The 21483-nt window shown below is 35.8% G+C and overlaps 1 protein-coding gene across 1 annotated transcript; it reads right to left on the bottom strand.

Moving 5' to 3' along the window:
• Window positions 1-8190: 8190 nt before the first annotated feature.
• Window positions 8191-14131, bottom strand: LOC145639224 (heat shock cognate 70 kDa protein-like). The gene is made up of 2 exons (XM_081690400.1): window positions 13623-14131; window positions 8191-10005 (listed from the first exon to the last, which is right to left on the bottom strand). The coding sequence occupies exons 1-2, from the start codon at window positions 13840-13842 to the stop codon at window positions 8357-8359; spliced, it is 1869 nt and encodes a 622-aa protein (XP_081546526.1). The 5' UTR covers window positions 13843-14131; the 3' UTR covers window positions 8191-8356.
• Between the last annotated feature and the right edge of the window lie 7352 nt (window positions 14132-21483).

Raw genomic sequence — 21483 nt, forward strand, 5'->3', positions numbered from 1 at the left:
TGAACCGATTCATTCGCAAGTTAAATTCGACGTCCTTAGTTTTGACGCGGTAGAATCAGTGCTTCCAGTCACGCCACTTGGAGACGCGGTCCATCACCACCATGTAATCTCTAGTGGTGCTTAAGATGAGCCAGCCGTCCGTGTCCGCGTCCAGCCTAGTCAGTGAGTGCATCTCGCAGAAAACTGCAAAGTCTGGCTCAAAGCCCTTGCAGATGCACGTCACTAAGTACCCAAAGATGTTCAACCAGCTGTTTGGCATCAGCTGGAAGAGAGCAATATCATACTCGTCCAAGATTGTGCGGACGAAAGGATGGAGGGGGAAGCGTAGTCCAACGTCTAAGGCCGCCCTGTAGACGCTGAAGGATCTTTGGCGCGGCCTCTCTTCTTCCCAGGCGGCCAAGGCGCGGGACTTTCTTGGGGGCTGGATCTCGAATCCTTCCCCGAGGTGAAGGAATGCCTTGTAATCCTCAAATTTGTAGTTCAGGTAGCCCAAGGTTGTGCTACCCACCGTGCAGGCGTACGGATCCTTGAAGTTGTCAACATTGGCAACATCCTCCTCGTCCGCCTCTTCACCCTCTGCGGCCGCCGCTCCACCCTCGGCCGCATTTTCAGCTTCGCCCTCCTCTTGTCGAGGAGCGCTCCCAAACTCGGAGGACAGCACTCTATCAAGGTGAGCTGCCTCCGCCGAGCTGCGGCTCCTAGAACTATGGCCGCCCCGGGGGGAGATTGCGTCTTCAAGAGGCCGCTTGCCCTTATCTTTGGCACCGGCCGCCTGACTCCCGGTAGGAGGGGCTCTGCGAGGGGGCAGGTCGGACGGTTCGTTGAGAGAGATCCCCGTTCTTGGTCTGTCCGACCCGCCATATCGGAGAAAGAGTTCAGAAGGAGTGGGGGCGGACGCATCAGCGTCCGCTCGAGAAGAGGAGAGAGGCCCCTCACAGAGTAGCAACTCGGCCCCATCCATGACCGAGCTAGCATATTGGGGGAACCTCAACCCCGGAGTTTGCCCGGACGTTCCCCCCATTATAAGAGCGCCCTGAGTTCTCTAACGCTCCTCAAATGAGGAAGTCACCTCCACGGCCGAGCAGTGAGTGCCCGTGGAAGCGGTCGTAGGAGTGGTAGAAGGGGTCTCAGCATTAACCCTGTTTGGGTCATAAGGCGGCCGAGGGTTTACCAGACTTCCGTCTGGATTTCTGGCCGCGTGACGGTCGTGCGTTTGCATCGTCCGTGCCATGTTCGACTGCAGGGACAGAGAAGAATGGGTGGATGTGAGTTGGTACACACTAGAAATGGACCCACTCCATGAAGGAGACAACTCATCTCCGTCCACTCTAGACTCCTCAGTCCCAGGCGAACGGCCGGCCTCATGAGGAGAAACGGACGAAGCCGAGTGTTGAGCCAGCTTTTAAATAAACAAAGAAATAAAAAGACAAGGAAAGGAAAAACAGGCGGCCTACCTCTGTACGTGTTGAAAACTTGGAGAAACTTGAAGATTGATCGGAAAACTCAACCAATGTCACCGGAAAACTCAAATGCGCGGTGGAGCTCTTGAAGATTCAAAGGAAAAACACTTTCTCTCTCTAGAAGCTCTGACTTCTCTCTAGAAAATGTAAAGTTCCAAAGTGCCAAAATGAAGTCAAACCCCTTGTATATATAGGAAAAATCTATGGGGGTAAGATAGTAAATTCAACTTTCCCGCCCAACTTAGCTAAACGGTTACAATTTGAAAAAAGTGACCTAGAATTTGGAAGGACAATGAGTAATTCCGTCAAAATAGACGGAAGGGACGACCTAATAAACGGCTCGTCCAAGGGAAAGCTGGCAGAACTAAGACTCTTTCCGAAATGGCAAGACGGCCGCAAAAATCGACAGCCCAGCTTCGTCCGCGCCGCTTGAATAGACAGGCGTTCGCCTTAAAAATGTCAGGCGGACAGAAAGTTGACAAAACTCTAAAACATCTGTACGCGCCAAGGCTATTAAAGGTCAGAGGAGTCGGCCTATAAGCGTACGAGCCATCCCCTCTGAGGGGCAAATGTTGAGGGTAAATATACCACGTATACGTGGACCAATCCCACAGTGACACGTGGCCCAATTATGGGGTGACACGTGTCACCACGGGAAGATGCCACGCAATCCAGAGTTCTTAAGGTCTCAGGCCAATCCCATGGTGACACGTGGCCCAACCATAGGGTGACACGTGTCACCACGGGAAGATTCTTCTAAAAATCAGCACGCCAAAAAGCCCTAACAACGTCAGGGCCCAAATCCCGAGAGATGACACTAAAAGCCGCAAAACGGCGCCCCCAGAAGGGCACGTGGCGATCGCTGATTGCGCAGCCAATCACGTCACGCAAATCTAGGGTATAAACCCTAGAGAGGGGCACGAATCCCACCCCTATAAATACCCCAATCATTTATGATGAGAGGGGGATTTAGACAATTGAAAACACAGAGCATTAAATAGCTCCAACTTCTCTCTACTTTCTCTCTCTAGCCCTTTTTCCGTTCTGATCACTGACTTGATCGTCGGAGGCGAATATTCCGTTGATCGGAATATTCGTTGTTTTGCAGGTAGGACCGACTCATTACCAGCAGAGCGTGACCAGTATCCCAGGAAATCCAAAAAATACCCGAAACAACACGTAACTTAACCTAGTTTTTTTTTTTTTTTTTTTTTTTTTTTTTTTTTTTTTTTTTTTTTTTAGGAAATTGGTAATTTGTGCATGTGTAATTTATTCAAATTTATTTTTCATCAAACAAGTGGAAATAAGGCGAACAAACTAACCAAAGGCTTAGGGTCTGTTCTCTTACGTTGAAATTAAGTTCAGTTCAGTTCAGCTCAGCTCAGTTCAGTTTAGTTCAGCTCAGTTCAGCTCCTAATTTCCTTCTCTTATAAAATATTCATTTCACTTCAGTTCAGCTCAGTTCAATTCAGCTGAGTTCAGTCAATGAGAACAAGCCCTTAATGTTTACCCATATTTTTAAATAAATCGAGTGTACAACAAATATTTTTAATGATTCATTATATGGGCATCCTTAATTTATCTATAAAATAATCATGTAACTTGTAACGCACATTACTAACCTAGTTAATTACTTAATCATAAGGTAAAATAAAGGGATAAATGGTTTATATTGTGGAGTAAGCATGTTGTAGGAGAAATAAGATAAAAAAAAAAAAAAAAAAAAAAAAAAAAAAGGCATGAGTGGGACAATGAGAGGAGAGATAATAATAACATTAGAATGTATATTTTTGTCATATTATAGGAAAATTTGCAAATTGCAGCCATTTAAAGTTTGTATTTTGCAAATTGCAGCCATTTAATTTTTTTTTTGCAAATTGCAGCCCAAAAATTCGTATAAATTGTAAATTGCAACCCGATTCAATTTTATCATCGGTTTACATGTTGAAAAATCTTCGATTAAGGTTTTAGGGGTCATTTTAGCCCTCAGGGGCCCGTATTGAGCTCGAAATTAGCAAAAAAAATAACGTAAGTGTCTCATATTTACAGTTTCCCACAAATCGATACATTTTTGTTACGCAAAACGAGATACTTGCGTTATTTTTTTGCTAATTCCGAGCTCAATTTGGATCCCTAAGGGTTAAAATGGCCCCTAAAACCTTATTCGAAGATTTTCAACTTGTAAACCTATGAAAAAGTTGAATCAGGCTGTAATTTACAATTTATATGAACTTTAGGGCCGCAATTTGCAATTTTATTTTTAAATGACTGCAATTTGCAAAATACGAACTTTAAATGGCTGCAATTTGCAAATTTTCCCATATTATACTCTAAAAGTTCATTGACCTAAATACCTATTTACCTTCTTAAAATGAGAGCATACCAAAATGGAAATGTTACTTTTAAATTTTTGAGGAAGTATAACGCAATATATATACTACGGAGTATAAATTTGTTCTAAAGGATAAATTCATTTTAAAAATATATAATTTTACTTGATTAAAAAATGATGATTCATAGTTCAATCAAACGAATAGAATAAAGTATAAAAATTAGTGTGTACTACTCCGTATCATTTATTCAAGATTAAAATGTGTTATGTTTCCTTAAATTTCACTTATTTGAATTTATCTAAATTTTATTATAAAATGATATAGTACTTTGTTTTTGGGTAACCCTTATACACATGATTAATTGTCAAAATGTAGAAACAACAAACATCATCATATCATAAACTTATGTTTCTAAAATACAAAGTACATTTTATATATCATTCGATATCTTCACCAAAAAAAAAAAATATATATATCATTCGATATATAAATTAATAATATCCTAGTAGATTTAAAATATAAAGAAGGAAAAGGAATTATGCCCTTATAAGTTACAGATTATTATTTATATTAACGGACCAAAAGTTCGTTTATCCAAAATTAGATCAATACACTAGTAGAAAAATACAAAAAGGCATCCCCATAAAGGCACCGGTTCAGGCCAAATCGGTGTCATAAACTGGCCTAAAATTGGGCGCAATTTTATACAAATAGAAAAGGCACCGGTTCAGCCCAAACCGGTGCCAAAAATAAAAAGGGCACCGGTTTGAATCAATGCCAATTGAACCGGTGCCATATTTAAAAAAAAAAAAAAAAAAAAAAAAAAAAAAAAAAAAAAACGCGCCCTATACTTTCTTTCTTCTTCCTTCTCTCTTTCATTCATTGTTTCATTCATTCGAGCCCTATTCCCTTAGCTTATTGCACTCTCGTTCTCCATTTTCCCACCACCATTATCGCTGCCACCGTCGCCAGCCACCAGCCCCACCCTTCTCTTTCTCCCCTAACCGGGTTTTCCCCCATGTTCCTTCTCTTTCTGTGTTTAATTTCAAGAGGGTTGTGAAGGTGTAGAAGCTAAGCCGCGCCACCACCTGCTCGCCGCACCGCAGTGCTTCTGCTGCCCTGTGGTCGCCGCACCGTGCCCTCCTCCACCACCTGCTTCTGCCCTCCTCCACCACCGAGTTAATTTCCTCACTATTTCAAGGTTTTTCCTTTTTTTTTTTTAATTTTACAATTATTTTCTAATTATGTACTTATATTATTGTGTTTTGCATGCTGAACCATTGTTTGCAAATTAAAATTTAGGTTTGAATATAATTATACTCTAATTTTTCTCAATTTTAGGTTGTTTTATTGGGAATTAATGAAAATATTAGTGATTTTTCTCAATTAGTTGGATTTTATTATGTTTTAATGGTTAATTTAATGTGTTTTGGTGGATAATTTTGAAATAATTATAGAATATATATTAACCTTGGTACTTAAATAGGTGAAATTTGGTATGTTACTTGGTTAATTTGAAGTTGTTTTGATGGATTATTTTGAATAAGTTAGAGATTAGTGAACTTTGTTATTAAATTAGTTGAATTTTGGAATGTTTAAATGGTTAATATTAAGTTGTTTTGATGGGTATATTTGAATAAATTTGAGATTAGTAACCTTGCTTGTTACTAAAGTAGATGAATTTTGGAATGGGTGAATGGTTACTTTTAAGTTGTTTTGATGAGTAATTTTGAAAAAAATTAGAGATTAGTAACCTTGTTAGTTTAGCAATTTTGAATAAATTAGATGAATTAAAGTAGTGAATACATTGTTTAGCAATTGTTAGTTCGATGAATGATGTGTTTTAGCTTATAAATAAATTAGTGAATTGACATGTTATGAGAAAGAAATAGTACATACCTTATATTTAACCTAATTTTTGTTTATTGTTTTTTTTTTTTTTAATAGATTTGTGAATTGAAGCACGAGTTTAGCTTGAGGACTACATATTGAGCTCAAGTGGGTACTTGCTATATTGGTATGACTTTTAAACTTTACTTAGCTATATTTCTTTCTATTTATCCATTTAATAAAAGTTTATTCGATCATGAAATTGCAAATTGTGTATTGTTTAATTGCAAATAAATACAACAATATATAGAATACTTGCATCATCATATGCCTAGATACCTGTTCAAGGCTTTCTCATTAGGAGAAAGTCTTGAATAGTCCCCGGTTTGGACTGTTCTTGAATGTATACTCTCACTTAGGTGGTGAATGTATGTTTTCTTTTCGATTTTAAGGAACATCTTGGCTTATCATTTCCTCACTATGTTATCTGGGTATATATGTGGGTAATTAATTATCTACATCGTGTACTTGGAGAACTAGGGGGAAATGCTCCCGGATTTTCCTTAAAATTGGAAAGTTGACATACATTCACTAGTGAGAGTAGACATTCAAGGATGGGTTAGGTTGGAGTGATAAGGACCCTTTGGAAACATGCATTTTTTCACTATATGAATGGTATATTCACGTTTTGTACTTGAATTTGATTTACATAAAATATGTAGCAATTACACATTATTCATTATATGTTGCTATATATGTTTAGAGACAATTTACTAAATGGAGAAGGATCGTGGTTGGATGTATGGTAAACGCGATACATTGGAATTTTGGAATGGGGTTCAAGAGTTTTGCGAGAGGGCTTTAGCTTATCAACGCAAACTGGGTGGCAAAGGCCTTTATTGTCCTTGTGTTGATTGTAATAATGTGAATGTGGTCTATAGTGTTGAAATCATTAGAGATCATGTATTATGTCGTGGGTTTAGGCATTTATACCATGTGTGGATTTGGCACGGAGAAAGTGGAGAGTACAGTGGGGATCTTGATCGGAATGATGTGCGTGTTAGAAGCAATGAGATTCATGTGGACGAGGAATACGAAAATGATGACTATATTGTTGATAATGGTGAGGATGGAGCCGATGATGATCAGGCGGATGAGATCGAGGATGAACAAGTGAATGAGATGTTGCATGGTGTTGAAGGTGGAGTGTTTGAGTTATTATCGAAGGCTTCCAAAAAGCCTTTGTATCCCGGGTGCAAAAAATTCTCCAAACTATCGGCCGTGCTAACACTTTTCAACATCTGTATTTAACCACTATTAAGTTGTCTGAACCAAATTTACCCCTAAATTAAATAAAAATTATCTCTAAATTCAACAACTAAAAGTAATTTTATTAGTTTCATAAAGCTTATTCCACTATCAATATATATTAAAATTATATTCGATTAAAATTACCCAAAAATAGTTTATTGTTACCTCAAATGAAGTAAAATTACCTTAATATAGTTCGATGTATAACAATATACTTATAAAACGGTGTACGCAAAAAGTTTTTGTTATATTTGTCACCTAATTAAATTTGTTATAGTTCATAATGCAAAATTTGATACTCTAGGGCTTGTTTGGTATAATTTTTGGTTTTTAGTTTCCTGTTTTTTTTAAAACTAAAAACTAAAAACAGGAAACAAGAAAAAGGTGTTTCCCCTTTTTTGTTGTCAGTTTTCAAAATTATTATGATTTTAAATTTTAATAATTTTAAATAATTTTTTATTCATTATGTGACATATATCATATATTTTTATACAAGAAAAAACCAAAAAACAGAAAACCACAACAATGCCAAACGAACCCCTATTCAATCATTTTTCCTATTCCCACTTTGATTTTTGTCTTATGAAATCCAATTGGAATAGTATAAAAATACATGTAAAGTTCTCAAACCAATATGAATATATGATGATTATTATACGACCAAGTAAAGCTGGAATTGGCCTAGTAGTAAGGTTTGTCACCTCAAAATCAATATGTTGTGGGATCAAGCTCCACTAAAGGCAATTTGGTGTGAGGATTACCCCCCCCCCCTCCCCCTCCTAAATTGGCTAGTCTGCTAATTCGAGTTGGGTTGACGTGTGAGATGTTCTGGTTTAGTAGGGTCTTTCTCTTTATTGGCTTACCACCTTTATTCTTACCTTTTTAAAAAAAAATGATTATTAGGTAACACCACTTGATAATCTATATGACAACCTCATTACTTAATTAGTAGTTGTCTACTTGTCTTATATGTTACTCCCTCTGTCCCTAATTGTTTGCTCCACTTTCCTTTTTAGGGTGTCCCCAAAAAATTGCCCCATACCATTTTTGGCATGTTTTCCTACTTGCACTCTCTCTATCTCTCTCCTCGTTGATATTTGTGTCAACCCATGCGCACTATTTTTTGCACAAAGCCTTAATAAAGTGGATTTATGGTTTGGGGCAAACAATTGGGGACGGAGGGAGTAACTGATTATTGAAGAATTTGTGAAACGCTAAACAAAAGATATAAAATACACGCAAATTGAACTAGTGCATCATGAAACATACAGCTAATCAATCAAGAAATAAAACACACACATCTGAAACTAAAAAAAAAAAAAAAACAGATTGAAATTTAAGGTACACTGGCTTATTTAATTTGGTGGTACAACGATCTAATATCTTAAACATCCTTGGCATCAATACTCCATCAAGACTTCATTACAGCATAGCAGTAAAAGGATCCACAGTGTGCTTCAACACTTTCAGCCTGACCTCAAATTCGCGAGCATTACAGAGAGTTGAATTCAGATCTAGGCTGTCTAGCCATTGTATGGTGTTGTCAATGGCAGTTTTAGCTTTCACCAACTTCTTTTTGTTCTTGTTGAATTTTCTAAGAGTTTCTTGGTTTTGCTCAGCATATTCTTGCAATGCAAGCTTGGATTTCATAGCTTTTTTGTACTCCATATCCTCTGCCTTGCACTTCTCAGCTTCCTTGATCATTTGCTCAATCTCAGCACTTGATAGCCTACTCCTTACATCCGTGATGATGATTTGGTTTTTTTTGTCACTGGCTTCATGATACGCTGTCACTGTCAAAATCCCGTTACTATCGATTTCAAAACTAACTTTGAGCTTATGTTCACCTTTAGGCGCTGGAGGAATCCCACACAGTTCAAATTTGCCTAAGAAATTGTTTTCCTTAGCAATTTCTTTCTCACCTTCGTATATTGAAAATGTCACAGATTCTTGGTTGTCTTCAGCTGTTACGAGTTTATCATTAAACTTCTTCACAGGGATGGTAGTATTTTTTGGGATAACAACCCTCATTTCCTCAGTATAAAGCTGGATTCCAAGCGACAAAGGAATAACATCTACAAGCGCGAAATCCTTAATGTTACCTGTATCACTCAACTTTGCGGCTTGAATTGCAGCACCATATGCAATTGCTTCATCTGGGTTGATACTTTTGCAAAGATCTTTCCCATTAAAGAAGTCTTTTAACAATTCTTGAATCTTGACGATTCTAGATGATCCGCCAACAAGGACTACGTCATCAACATCATCCTTTTTCATGTTGGCATCCTTTAAACACTCGTTAACAAGATCGATACATTTCTTAAACAAATCCTGGTTTAAATATTCGAATCTGGCACGAGTGATTTTTTCAGAGAAATCAATACGGTCAAAAAGACATTCTAAATAAATATCAGTCTCAATTGCTGCTGAGAGAGTCCTTTTTGCTACCTCACAAGCATTTCTCAACCTCTTAACAGCTCTAGGGGTATTACTTATGTCCTTGTTGTTCTTCACCTTAATTTCGGCCACAAAATACTGAACCATCCGATTGTTAAAATCCTCACCACCGAGGTGGGGGTCACCACTTACTGCTTTCACTTCAAATGAGCGTTTGCCAATTTTAACCAAAGATACATCACAAGTACCTCCACCAAGATCAAAAACCAATACATTCTTCGCAACCTTATTTGTACCTGTGACCATCTGATTGTCAAGACCATAGGCAATTGCTGCAGCTGTTGGTTCATTGATAATGCGAATGACATCAAGCCCTGCAATGGTGCCAGCATCTTTAGTTGCCTGACGTTGGGAATCATTGAAGTAGGCAGGGACTGTGACAACAGCTTTTTTCACTTCTGAGCCAAGGTAGGCTTCTGCAGTTTCTTTCATCTTAGAGAGGATCATTGAGGATATCTGTTCCGCGGAGAATTGCTTCTGTTGATTCCTGTAAGTGACCGCGATCATAGGTTTGTTGTTGTGTACGGGAGATTCAATAACCTTAAATGGCCAGAAATTTTTGTCACTTTCTATGGATTTGTCATCAAATCTCCTCCCAATTAACCTCTTTGCATCTGTGATCATTTAACATGAATAGCCGGACAATACAAGTAGATAATTAAATAAGAAATCAAAAGAAGGTGGTAAATAATGATCAAAGGAATAATAATAATATATAAGCATTTCACATTATTATAGGAGTATAAACTTGTATGACCATAATAACACATCATGACATCAAATAAATAGAAATCCATTTATCTTCCAACTATTCATTTGTTTTTCTTATTTAATACTGGTACTCTACTTAGTATATATTCGTAGTATTCCCTTTTTACTCTTTTCATTTTTTAATACTTCTTCCGTTTTTTTAATATTGCACCACTTTCCTTTTAAGAAAGTTTCACATTTATTGTACCATATCCATTTTAGGAAAGGAAATTTATGTGTTCACACTATAAATACCTAATACACCCTTGCTTTTCAACCCTTACTTTTATTTTGTGCATACAATCACATGGGCAACTTGGTATTTCTACCTTTTTCTCTCATCCTTTTTTCCACACCAAAAAATTTGTGTCAAACCCTTATGGTGCAATAATAAAAGAACGGAGGAAGTATTTCATTACTCCAAGGGCGGAGTTTTAGGAGAAATTGGAGAAAATAATAAAATATGGAGGTAGTGGGATTGGTGGAAGAATAAAAAATCATTAAAAACAAAAGGAGTTGAGAGAATTGGAGGAGAGAGGATATGAAATTATAAAATATGATCTATGTTGGGTTCACTGGGTAAGAGACTTGAATTAAATATTATAAAAGTTTTCCAAATAAGGAATTGAGTAAATGTTTAAAAATGGCCGAAAAAATAAAGTAGACCAAGTATTTAAAAACGGAAGGAGTAACATGTACAGGTATTTTTTTTCCCTTAAAAATGTCGTGTTTATTTATATTTTTATTTCATACACACTCTCTTACCTTTACATCTCGTTTCTTTTTACCTTTTTCAATTCTCACTAATAGATTACAAAACATATTCATGGGCCTCAACGATCAAGGAATATGTTTTATACTCTAACACTCCCCCTCACATGAAAGGTCATTTGGACTTGAAATGTGGATGCAATACAGTCCTCACCCATACCTAGCGCAAATTAATTCCACTTTAAAGGAGGGGTGGATGATATTCGAACCCGTAATCTCTATGATACCATCATAGCCATCTAAAGATCTAGACGAAAATAGCCGCAAAACCTCACATGATCATTAATAATTAGAATACATTTTCCATAGAATCTCAATCTCAATCTTCTCCTCCCTTTTACATGAGTTTATACTAGGGGTGAGCGTAGCAGGGTACCCTGTAAAAATATTAGAATCCGGAACCGGAACCTGTTGCAACAGGTTCCTAAAAATAGGAACCGGAACCGGAACCTGAACCTGAACCTGTTGCAACAGGTTCCTAAGAATTGAGAACCGGAACCAGAACCTGCAGGTTCCGGTTCCTAAACAGGGTACCCTGTCTGTCAAAGTAAGTTTAATAGTTACTTGATAAATTGTGACAAATTTATTTTTTTTTAAATAGATGATCACAATAAAAGCTTACAACTTTAGTATAGTACTTCAAATATAACAAACCAACACTAATTGTCTAGAATTTTTAATACCATATAGGTTCCGGTTTCATGTACCCTATAGGGAACCTGTACTAACAAGGTACCCTACAGGTTCTAGATCCAAAATTTTATTACCCGGAACCGGAACCTGTTGCAACAGGTTCCTAATTTTATTACCCGGAACCGGAACCTGATCAACAGGTTTGGGACATGCGGTTCCGAACAAGTTCCGGTTCCATATCAGGGTACCCTGAATTTTTGCTCACCCCTAGTTTATACTACTCTATATGATTCTTTCTAAATATACTTATAATTTTACTAGAGGTGATCAACATTGGCCCGGTCTGCTAGCCCGGCCCGATCCGGCTTGAAAATAGGGCGGGTTTGGGCAAGCATAAAAACGCATTTTTAGTTAAAAAGCTCGAACCCGGCCTGAAAAAGCCCGTTTTAGCCCGACAAGCCCGGTACTTTTTACGGGTTTGAGCACGAGAAATTGTGTTAAGGCCCCAGTCCGGCCCGATTTTTATTACCTCTAAATTTTACACTTTTCAGTTTCCATGCATGTTTATTGCAACACTTATACAAACACTTTCATTTGGTTTTGCATATTTAAAAGAAAATTTTGGTTTTAATAATCCCAACTTTTAATCATTTTGATCATTTTTAAATAATCCCAACCACTTTCGTAATTTCCTTCATTTAATTATTTCTAAACTTTTAATCAATTTTGATCGGTTTTTTTTTTTTTTAATCCCAACTTTTATTTAAAACTAAATAATCCCAACCACTTTCATAACTTCCTTTTAATTATTTGTAAACTTTCGATCAATTTTAATTTTTTTTTTTTTTTAATAATTCTAACTTTTAATCATTTTTAAATAATCCCAACCACTTTCATAACTTACTTCTTTTAATCATGGGTAATATTATATGTAGCCCTAAAAGCTATATATAAGCATTAAATATACTCTTGGAAATTGTATAAATAGAAATTCATGACAAAAACACGCGTAAATCAGTTCTATTAGTGTTTATATTTCGATGATTTCTTAACTTTTTATGATTTTCAAGTGTAAATTTAATGCTTATATGTAGCCCTAAGAGCTATGTATAACATTTTCCTTTAATCATTTCTAACCTTTTAATCAATTTTAATCGATTTTCTTTAAATAATCCCAATTTTTAATCATTTCTAAATGATAAAGTATAAAGCATATTCCTGTTGAGCTGGTCCTCTAACACTAAATGATTCCAACCACTTTCATAACTCCCCTCCTTGAAATCGGCCACCTACTCCCCCGTCACGATCGTGAATCGGCCACCTTAACTTCCCACCCTTCACTGGCCCATCCACCTCCTATCCTCCCTTGAAATTTTTAAAACCCCAACCATGAAACCCTTCCCCCCAACCCCCAAATTGGGGCGGGTTTTGTAATACCCATTACAAAATCATTTAGTATATACAAGTAATTATTTTGATTTTTGTTTAAATTCTTAATCTTGTATTGCAAAATTATTAACCTAGTACGTATTACAATAATAATAATTGTAGGTTGTATGACTTTTGTTTTTGAGATGATAATAATAATAATAATAATAATAATAATAATAATAATAATAATAATAATAATAATAATAATAATAATAATAATAATAATAATAATAATTAACTAGAAAGAAACTTATAGATTAGACTAAGAAAGTGCTTAAACTTATAGCGGGACAAGTATGGGGCGCGTTGCAGGGCTATTGGCTATGGTTTTCTTCCTTTCTCCTTTTCTTCGTTGGGGGAATTAGAGAAGGATGCTATTGCGTTGCTGAAGCGGGTTCAGGCGTTCGCTAAGACTCAGGATATTGGTGCTCGTGCAGCTGCTCACATCTTCAGCAGGATCGGGTTCGCTATAGCTAGAGGGGTGGGGGCCCAGATTGTATCTCGGCTCCCTACCAATTTCTTGTAAATTGTTTGACTCTGTACGTTTTGTTTTTTTATAATAATAATAATAATAATAATAATAATAATAATAATAATAATAATTAACTAGAAAGAAACTTATAGATTAGACTAAGAAAGTGCTTACCAAAAATGGTGTTGGTAGGATCTTGTATAGCCTGGTTAGCAGCAGCCTCCCCAACAAGGACTTGGTTTTTAGTGAAGGCAACACAAGACGGTGTCGTTCTATTCCCCTGATCATTAGTTATGATCTCAACACGACCATGCTTCCATATTCCCACACAAGAGTATGTAGTTCCGAGATCGATTCCTATTGCCGGACATTTTTCTTTTCCTTTCCCCTCCATTTTCTTATTTCAGATCACCTTTTTTTTTTTTTTTTTTTTTTTTTTTATTGGTCTTAAGCTCTTGATTATTACAAGCAATAACAAATGCAAGTGAAATACAAATAGCTAATTAAAGAGATACAAGTTGAAAAAGTTTTGTATTGGAAAATGCTATTTATATTGCTTAAGCCTATAGTAATATGGAGTACTTCGTATAATATAACTCTGACATCCGACAACTGCGGATCTAATAAAATTATTTAACAAGGTTAAAATACATTTCATAAATTTTAATGGGTCAAGTTGGTAATTCTATGGGTAAAAACTCAATTTTATAACAAAAATAATTTATTTTATAGGAAAATAATTTTTTTTTTTTTGTTGTTCAAGTAGGTCACCTGACCCCACTTGCTTGTACATACATCCGCCACTGACGACCGACTAACATAGCAGGACCACAAGAAACTCAGAAGAAGCAAAATAACTATGAAAAAATATTCCCTTCACCCCCATCGTATTGTCACTTTTGCCATTTGGGTGCCCCTAAATGTTTGTCATATTTCACATTTTCATAATTATTAAGATACATAAGAAGACCCTTATATTCTCATTTTTTTTGTTCTTATTAAGTCCTCTCTCTGTTTTACCCTAACATTTGCCATAAAAATTGTGTCAACTTTTGACTAATTTAATGTTTTATACTCTTGAATCTATCGACTTATCTTTCCCATGTACTTTAATTATCTTTTTTATTGGAAATTTTACTTTCTCATGTAATTTCATTACTTCACATTCTCACCTTAATTCCCATAATTTTTCTTTAAAAGTGACAAACTGAAGGGACAGAGGGAATATAAAAACAAATTTCACCATATCGATCTTACCTTGATTCCGGTCAAGTTTTCGGCTATAAGGCTCTTAGACCATCTCCAATGGTGAGACTTTAGTTTGAGTATTGAAATACAAAATGGGTTTTTTTAACCTCCAATGGTGATACCATATCCATTTCTCAATTTAGCAACTCTTGTGAGATCTAATTTCTTAACGGTGAGACTCTCTAAGGTATACAAATGTCACTTTCAATTTATGCTCCACCAAATCCATTTATTTTTTAATATCAAATATTGTAAGATTAAAAAACAAAAATAAAAAGGTAAACGGTAAAGCTTAAATAAATTACTAAATATATTAGAATATTGACAAGGGCCCACATTTTTTGTCAAATGAGACTCAAAGTTGAGTATCTAAACTTAGCAACTTTCTTTTAGAGTTGCTAAGTTTGATACCAACTTATTGGTATACATTGTAAAAAATATTCTTTCTCTCTCTTAAAAATACTTACTTGAGTCTCACTCTCACCATTAGAGATGGCTTTATAAAGGTTATGTTGACTATTCAAAGGCTTATATCCTCATTTGGTATTCAATGAAAATATTCCCCTTGGTTTATACTTGTATACTTTAGTGGTATTCTTCCTCTGTTTTTAAATACTTACTCCATTTTTTCATGAACGAAATTTTAGAAAAAATTGAAAAAACTAATAAAATACGAAGGTAGTGGGATAGGTAAAAGAATAAAAGTAGTTGAGAGAATGTAAGGAGAAAGAATATAAAATTAATAAAATATGATTTATGTTGGTTCCATTAGTTGAAGGAAATGAATTGTTGAGAGAAATGAGTTAAATATTATAAAAATGTTCCAAAATTAGGAAATGGAACAAATATTTAAAAATAATCGAAAATAAAAAGTGGAACAAGTATTTAAAAACGAAAGGAGTTATACAACTCCATAATGCATAAAAAAAAATAAAAAAAAATAAAACTCCTTATTTTAATTTAATTAAAGAAGACGACCATGAAACGAAGACGACCATGACGACCCCATAAGACTAATTAAAGTAGTACGGAGTAAAATACAGTCGTTGGCTCACTTTGTTATTAAATGTTGTTGACAGATAAGAAACAGTAAGAAAATAATAGGCAGAAAGTGGATAACAACTAGAGCTGGGCATGGGCCGGGTCAGCACGCGGGCGGCCCGGGCACGGCACGAGGATGGCCCGGCACGGCACGGCCCGACGGCAGGCCCGGCCCGGCACGATGGCACGCCCCTCGTGCCTCGTGCGGGCTGCGGTGAAAAAAAACCCAAAAGTGGCCCGGCACGGCACGAGCCCGGCCAATAGCCCGTGGCACGGCCCGTGGCACGGCCCGCAGGCACGGCCCGCAGGCACGGCCCGCAGGCACGGCCCGCGGGCTAACGGCTATAAACTGGCGCTGCTCTTGTTTTTTCCCTCCAACGGCCATAAACGGCTATAAACGGCTATAAACGGCTCTATTTTCACCTATAAATACCACCCTCAACTTCCAATTCTTTCCACAACTCAATACTCATCTTCTCATCTCATTCTCTTACTCTCTTACTCTCTTATTCTCATATATTATAATTTATAAATTATAATCTCTTAATATTTCTTAATCTCTTATTCTATTATAAATTTTACATTTTTAATATTATTAGTCTACTACCAAAAAAAAAAAAAAAAAAATTGTTATATTTACATTCGGGAAATTATAATTTCGGGAAATTATAAATTCGAGAAATTATAAATTTGGGAAAGCATTGAAGCGTCATTGTAAGATCTAACTCAACTTTATTTTAATTTGTTATTGTTATTGTTATTGTTATTATTATTATTATTGTTGTTATTATTATTATTATTATTATTATTATTATTATTATTATTATTATTATTATTGTTGTATACTTGGAACTACTTAATTACATAAAAACTACTTTCTATTTTAATTGTGGGTTATTTGGATTGTTGAAATCTGTCTAAGGCGGGATTTGGGCTCTGGACAACGTCGATCCTAACCATAACCTACCTGGGATCTCATTGATTTAGATAATCTACTATTATTATAATTATTTTTGAAAATTTATTAACTTACTAATTAAGTAATAATTAAGAAAAAAAACTTACTTATACTTGTTAATTGTTATAATTTGTTATAATTTGTTACTTTGTTAGTGTTATAAACTTATAATTGTTAATTTGTTATAATTGTTAATATTGTTGTTAATTATTATTTATTAGTTAATAATCTTAATTAATCATGGCATCAAACCCGAACCAATCCTCCTCTAAAAAAGCCAAATCTAAACGACCATTGGAAGGCTCTTCTATGCCCCCCCCTACAATGCAAATCCCTACTATGCAAATCCCTACAATGGCCAATCCCACCCACCCCGGGTTTTCTACCGATTTTCCCACCGGATTAGATCAACAAGGGACATTCCAACCATGGCAAAGCACCCAATCTCCACCTTATTATGCCTCCGCACATGATATGCCTTTTGAATTTAACTATCAAACAACTCAAGCAAGCAACACACAACCTGCCGGCTCTAGTGACCCATCCGTCCAAAATACTATTCCCCCATCTGATAACCCATTCATTGAATGGTACACCGAAGAAGAAATGACCCTTTTGAAAAACCGAAAGAGTAAATGTTGGCAATATTTCTTGTTAAGTAGAGATGGTGAAAAAGCCAAGTGTAAAACTTGTGGTAATATTTATTCGGCTCCAGCCAAAGGCGGTACGGGGCACCTAAACCGACACAGTGAAAAATGTGGTGCCCCTAGTACTGACCCAACTCAACCAAAAATTTCTCAATTCCATCCTTATGGCTTCACTTACAATTATGAGAGGGATAGGGATGAACTTGGGAGAATGATAGTCCAAGCCGAACAACCTTTTCTTTTTGCTGAAAGTGATCCGTTTAACAATTACATTAAACGAGCACTACAACCCCAACACAAAAAAATCTCCCGAAAAACCGTTAAAACAGCTGCCATGAAAACTTACTTAGAATACAAAATGAAATTAATTGAAGAACTTAAAACTCTTACTTCAAGAGTTTCTATAACTTCTGATGCATGGGATGGTGGTTATGGTTTACATTATTTGTGTGTTACTTGTCATTGGGTTGATAGTGAATGGTTATTGCAAAAACGTATTATTTATTTCAAATTGCTTGAATACCCCCATACGGCCTTTAATATTTCTAATTGTATTATGAGTGCTCTTGATGAATATTGTCTTAGGGACAAAATCATGTCCATGACGTTTGATAATGCAACATCCATGACAGCTAGTGCTAATCTAATTAAACCAAACTTGCATAATGTCATAATGGATGGAGATGCATTACATATTAGATGCATTTGTCATGTTTTAAACTTGTGTGTTAAGGATGGACAAGAAGCAATTGGTCCATACTATTCCAAAATTCGAAATGCTGTTTTGTCTATTATGTCTTCTAGCAGTAGGTATCAGGAATGGAGGCGATATCTTAAGCAAAATAAGATAAAGCCTATTAGAATTAAAACGGATTGTCCAACTAGGTGGAACTCCACCTATGACATGTTGAGTCAGGCACTTTCGTATAGAGTTCCATTTTCATTGTTTTACAATAATAAGTATCCACAATTCATGATAGCAGACTCCGATTGGGATAATTGTGAAAAATATATGCAATTTTTACAATTATTATATAGTATGACTCACTGTTTTTCTTCTGTTTATGTTCCTTGCATTCATTCTTTCCTTCAAAATGCATGTTTATTTGCTCAACTTCTTTATGAACATCGATCACAACAAGATTACAATGATTATGTTCCACAAATGGAGGCTAAATGGCGTAAATATTACACTAAGCTTCCTATGGTTTATATGTTTGCTTCTATTTTAGATCCTAGATCAAAGTATGATGGCACATTTATGCTAATTGATATTTACTATGAATGCATGCAACTCGGTGATGGTGTCGAACAATATAAAAATCATGTGAAAGATAAATTTTTTGAGTTATATAGAGTTTATGAATCTAAATATGGAACCGTCACTCATTTTGCCCCTTCTCAAACATCCAAAAGCGTAAGTAAAACGGGCAAAAGTTTGGCGGCCCAAGCTGCTAACATGTTATCTAAGTTTTCAGGTAGTGGATCATCATCAAGGCGAACACAAAGCGATGTTTCGGAGTTGCAAATGTACTTAAACTACGACTTCATGAAAGGCTTGGACGAAGATTCGAGGTTGGGGATGGACATCCTAGATTGGTGGAAATCCCAAAGCACAAAGCATCCAATTTTGGCGGCAATGGCACGTGATATTTTCAGCATCCAAGCCTCCTCCGTTGCCTCGGAACGAGCTTTTAGTGCTTCGGGAAGGGTTCTAGACGATAGAAGAACAAGTTTGAAGCCCGAAACACTAGAAATGTGTGTTTGCTTGAAGGATTGGATGGATGCCCAAGAACGCATCCAAGATCGTACTTTTACGGCCAACGACAACATCGATGGTTCCGATCGTTCTGGTTCAACTAGCTCCTCCGCATTAGCTAGTGAACATGAAGCCGAAGATGAAGACGAAGAAGATAATGAAGACCTTGATTGAAGATTACCAACAACTCGAGAATTAATATTAATTAGCGAAAATTCTAGTATTTCCTATGTACTCTATTAATTAGTGAAAATGTTAGTATTTCCTATGTTGGCTATGTACTCTATTAACATTAGCCGTATAATAAAATAACAAAATAAGTTATTCATCAATTATTGTTAGTTGTACCCTTGTACTTCATATTATCTTTTACTTAATAAATTTTTATGAATGAATTTTTTCAACTTTTAATTTTATGGAATATGTTATATTGTTATTTAATTTTTGTCTAATACTTATATAGTTATATGAATAATATGATATATAGTAAATTATGAATGAACAATAAATATTAATATAATTTAAACAATATTTAATATAACTTAACTCCATAAAAAATTTAATAATTATTAAATTCAAATATTAAATTGTATAATTATTCAATTCAATTTTTTCTTTCATAAAAAAAATTCAAGTTTTTTTAAAGTTTTTTTTAATTTTTTTTTTTAAAAAAAAAAAGAAAAAAGGGTAAGCCGTGGCCCGTGGGCCGGCACGGTGGCCGGCACGGCCCGCCTCCACCGTGGGCCGGCACGACGGGCGGCCCGGCACGGCACGACCGGCACGGTGGGCCGTGCCGTGCCGTGGACAGGGAAACCTTGAAGGCCGGCACGGCACGGCACGGCCCGCCTCCACCGTGGGCCGGCACGGCCCGGCACGACACTGTTCATGGCCCGCCTAGGCACGGCCCACGGCAGGCCCGGCACGGCCCATGCCCACCACTAATAACAACGCCAATAGGATTATAGGAACATGGGAGAATCTAATTAGAAAAAAAAGCCGGTTTGTCTATTAAGATAGAAGTCGACAACTCGACAGACACCTTAATTGACCTTTTAAATTGAAGCAAATCCATATCCATACACGTACGATTATTGTATGTATTCCCTACATACAACACCATTAGAAATTTGACACATCACCAAAAAAAGGAAGAAAACTAGAAGTCAAATATAAATTGAATTCAAATGGAATTTGGACCCATAATTCTAGCCAATAAAAACATGACAAATTAAGGTTGTATGTAGGGACTATATACAACGATTGTATGTGTAGCCTTTACTTCCATATCCGCGTTAATTTTATCATTGTTTTTCGTATGTTTTCGTAATTTAGAAATTCAAAATGTTATTTCTATTTCTGTTTTTATTTTTGGATAATATATCAAGTCTATTATACCCTCATCTTTTTAACTTTATTCATTATATTTCTTAATTTACCCTTGAATCTTGCACATGTTTTGTGCCTTTTTCCACTTTCTCTCTCTAACTTTTGTTTATATTGTACTTTTCACTTTTATTAATGTAGTTCATCAACTTTCTTAACTGCCGTAAAAAAAATACAAATAAGAACTATATAATTATTAGCATGAACATAGCCAGAACATTGTCAAAGTACAAAAAGTATGAAAGAGAGAGTCAGTGAATACGTGTTTTCAAAAATACTCGTAGAATTAAAACAAATTTGTAAATAACTTTCGAAAAAAAAAATTAAATAAAATACTCCTTCCGTTTCTTATTTCTTGCAATATTTGTTATTTTGGGGTAGTTCACATTTCTTGCAACAAGTTTTTTATTTTCTTTTTTTAATAAGTTTTTTAAGGCAAAATTGTCATTTTGCCCTCTTTTTTTTTTTTTTTTTTATTAAAGGGTAGATTTACTCAAACCTAAAATTAACTACTCTACTAATTTTGCATCAACGATTAATCCTTCTCGTAAAAAATCATCAAACCCTAACTTTCCCCTCTGTATTTATTTATTCATCACATTGTCATCTTCTCAACTACTGCATTCATTGTCATCTCTCCACCTACCTACATTACATCCATGGCTACTCCTCTATCTCATCTTCCTTTAAAATTGAATCTCCACCTTTGTCCCTCATTTGGAACCCTAATTCTTCTTCAGTTCGCTCATTTCTCATACCCTCCCATTCTACTTCTCTTTTCGTTTTCGAAATTTCCAAATCTTCGCTAAATTCATCACCAAAATGAGTTCCTCTAAGTCAGACAACTCATCCCTCTTTTGCTATGAGAATCTGCCTAAAGAAGAACCTATTGATGTTCTTCCTCATAATCCTAATATATAAACTATTTCTCATTCCAATTTGGACAATGGCAGATCTAAGAATTTTATCTTATAGGTTCAAAGTTTCAAACTCGGGATA

Source organism: Chenopodium album, chromosome 7 (genome assembly GCF_948465745.1).
Source record: "Chenopodium album chromosome 7, dcCheAlbu1.1, whole genome shotgun sequence".
In the NCBI taxonomy this organism is placed as follows: domain Eukaryota; kingdom Viridiplantae; phylum Streptophyta; class Magnoliopsida; order Caryophyllales; family Amaranthaceae; genus Chenopodium; species Chenopodium album.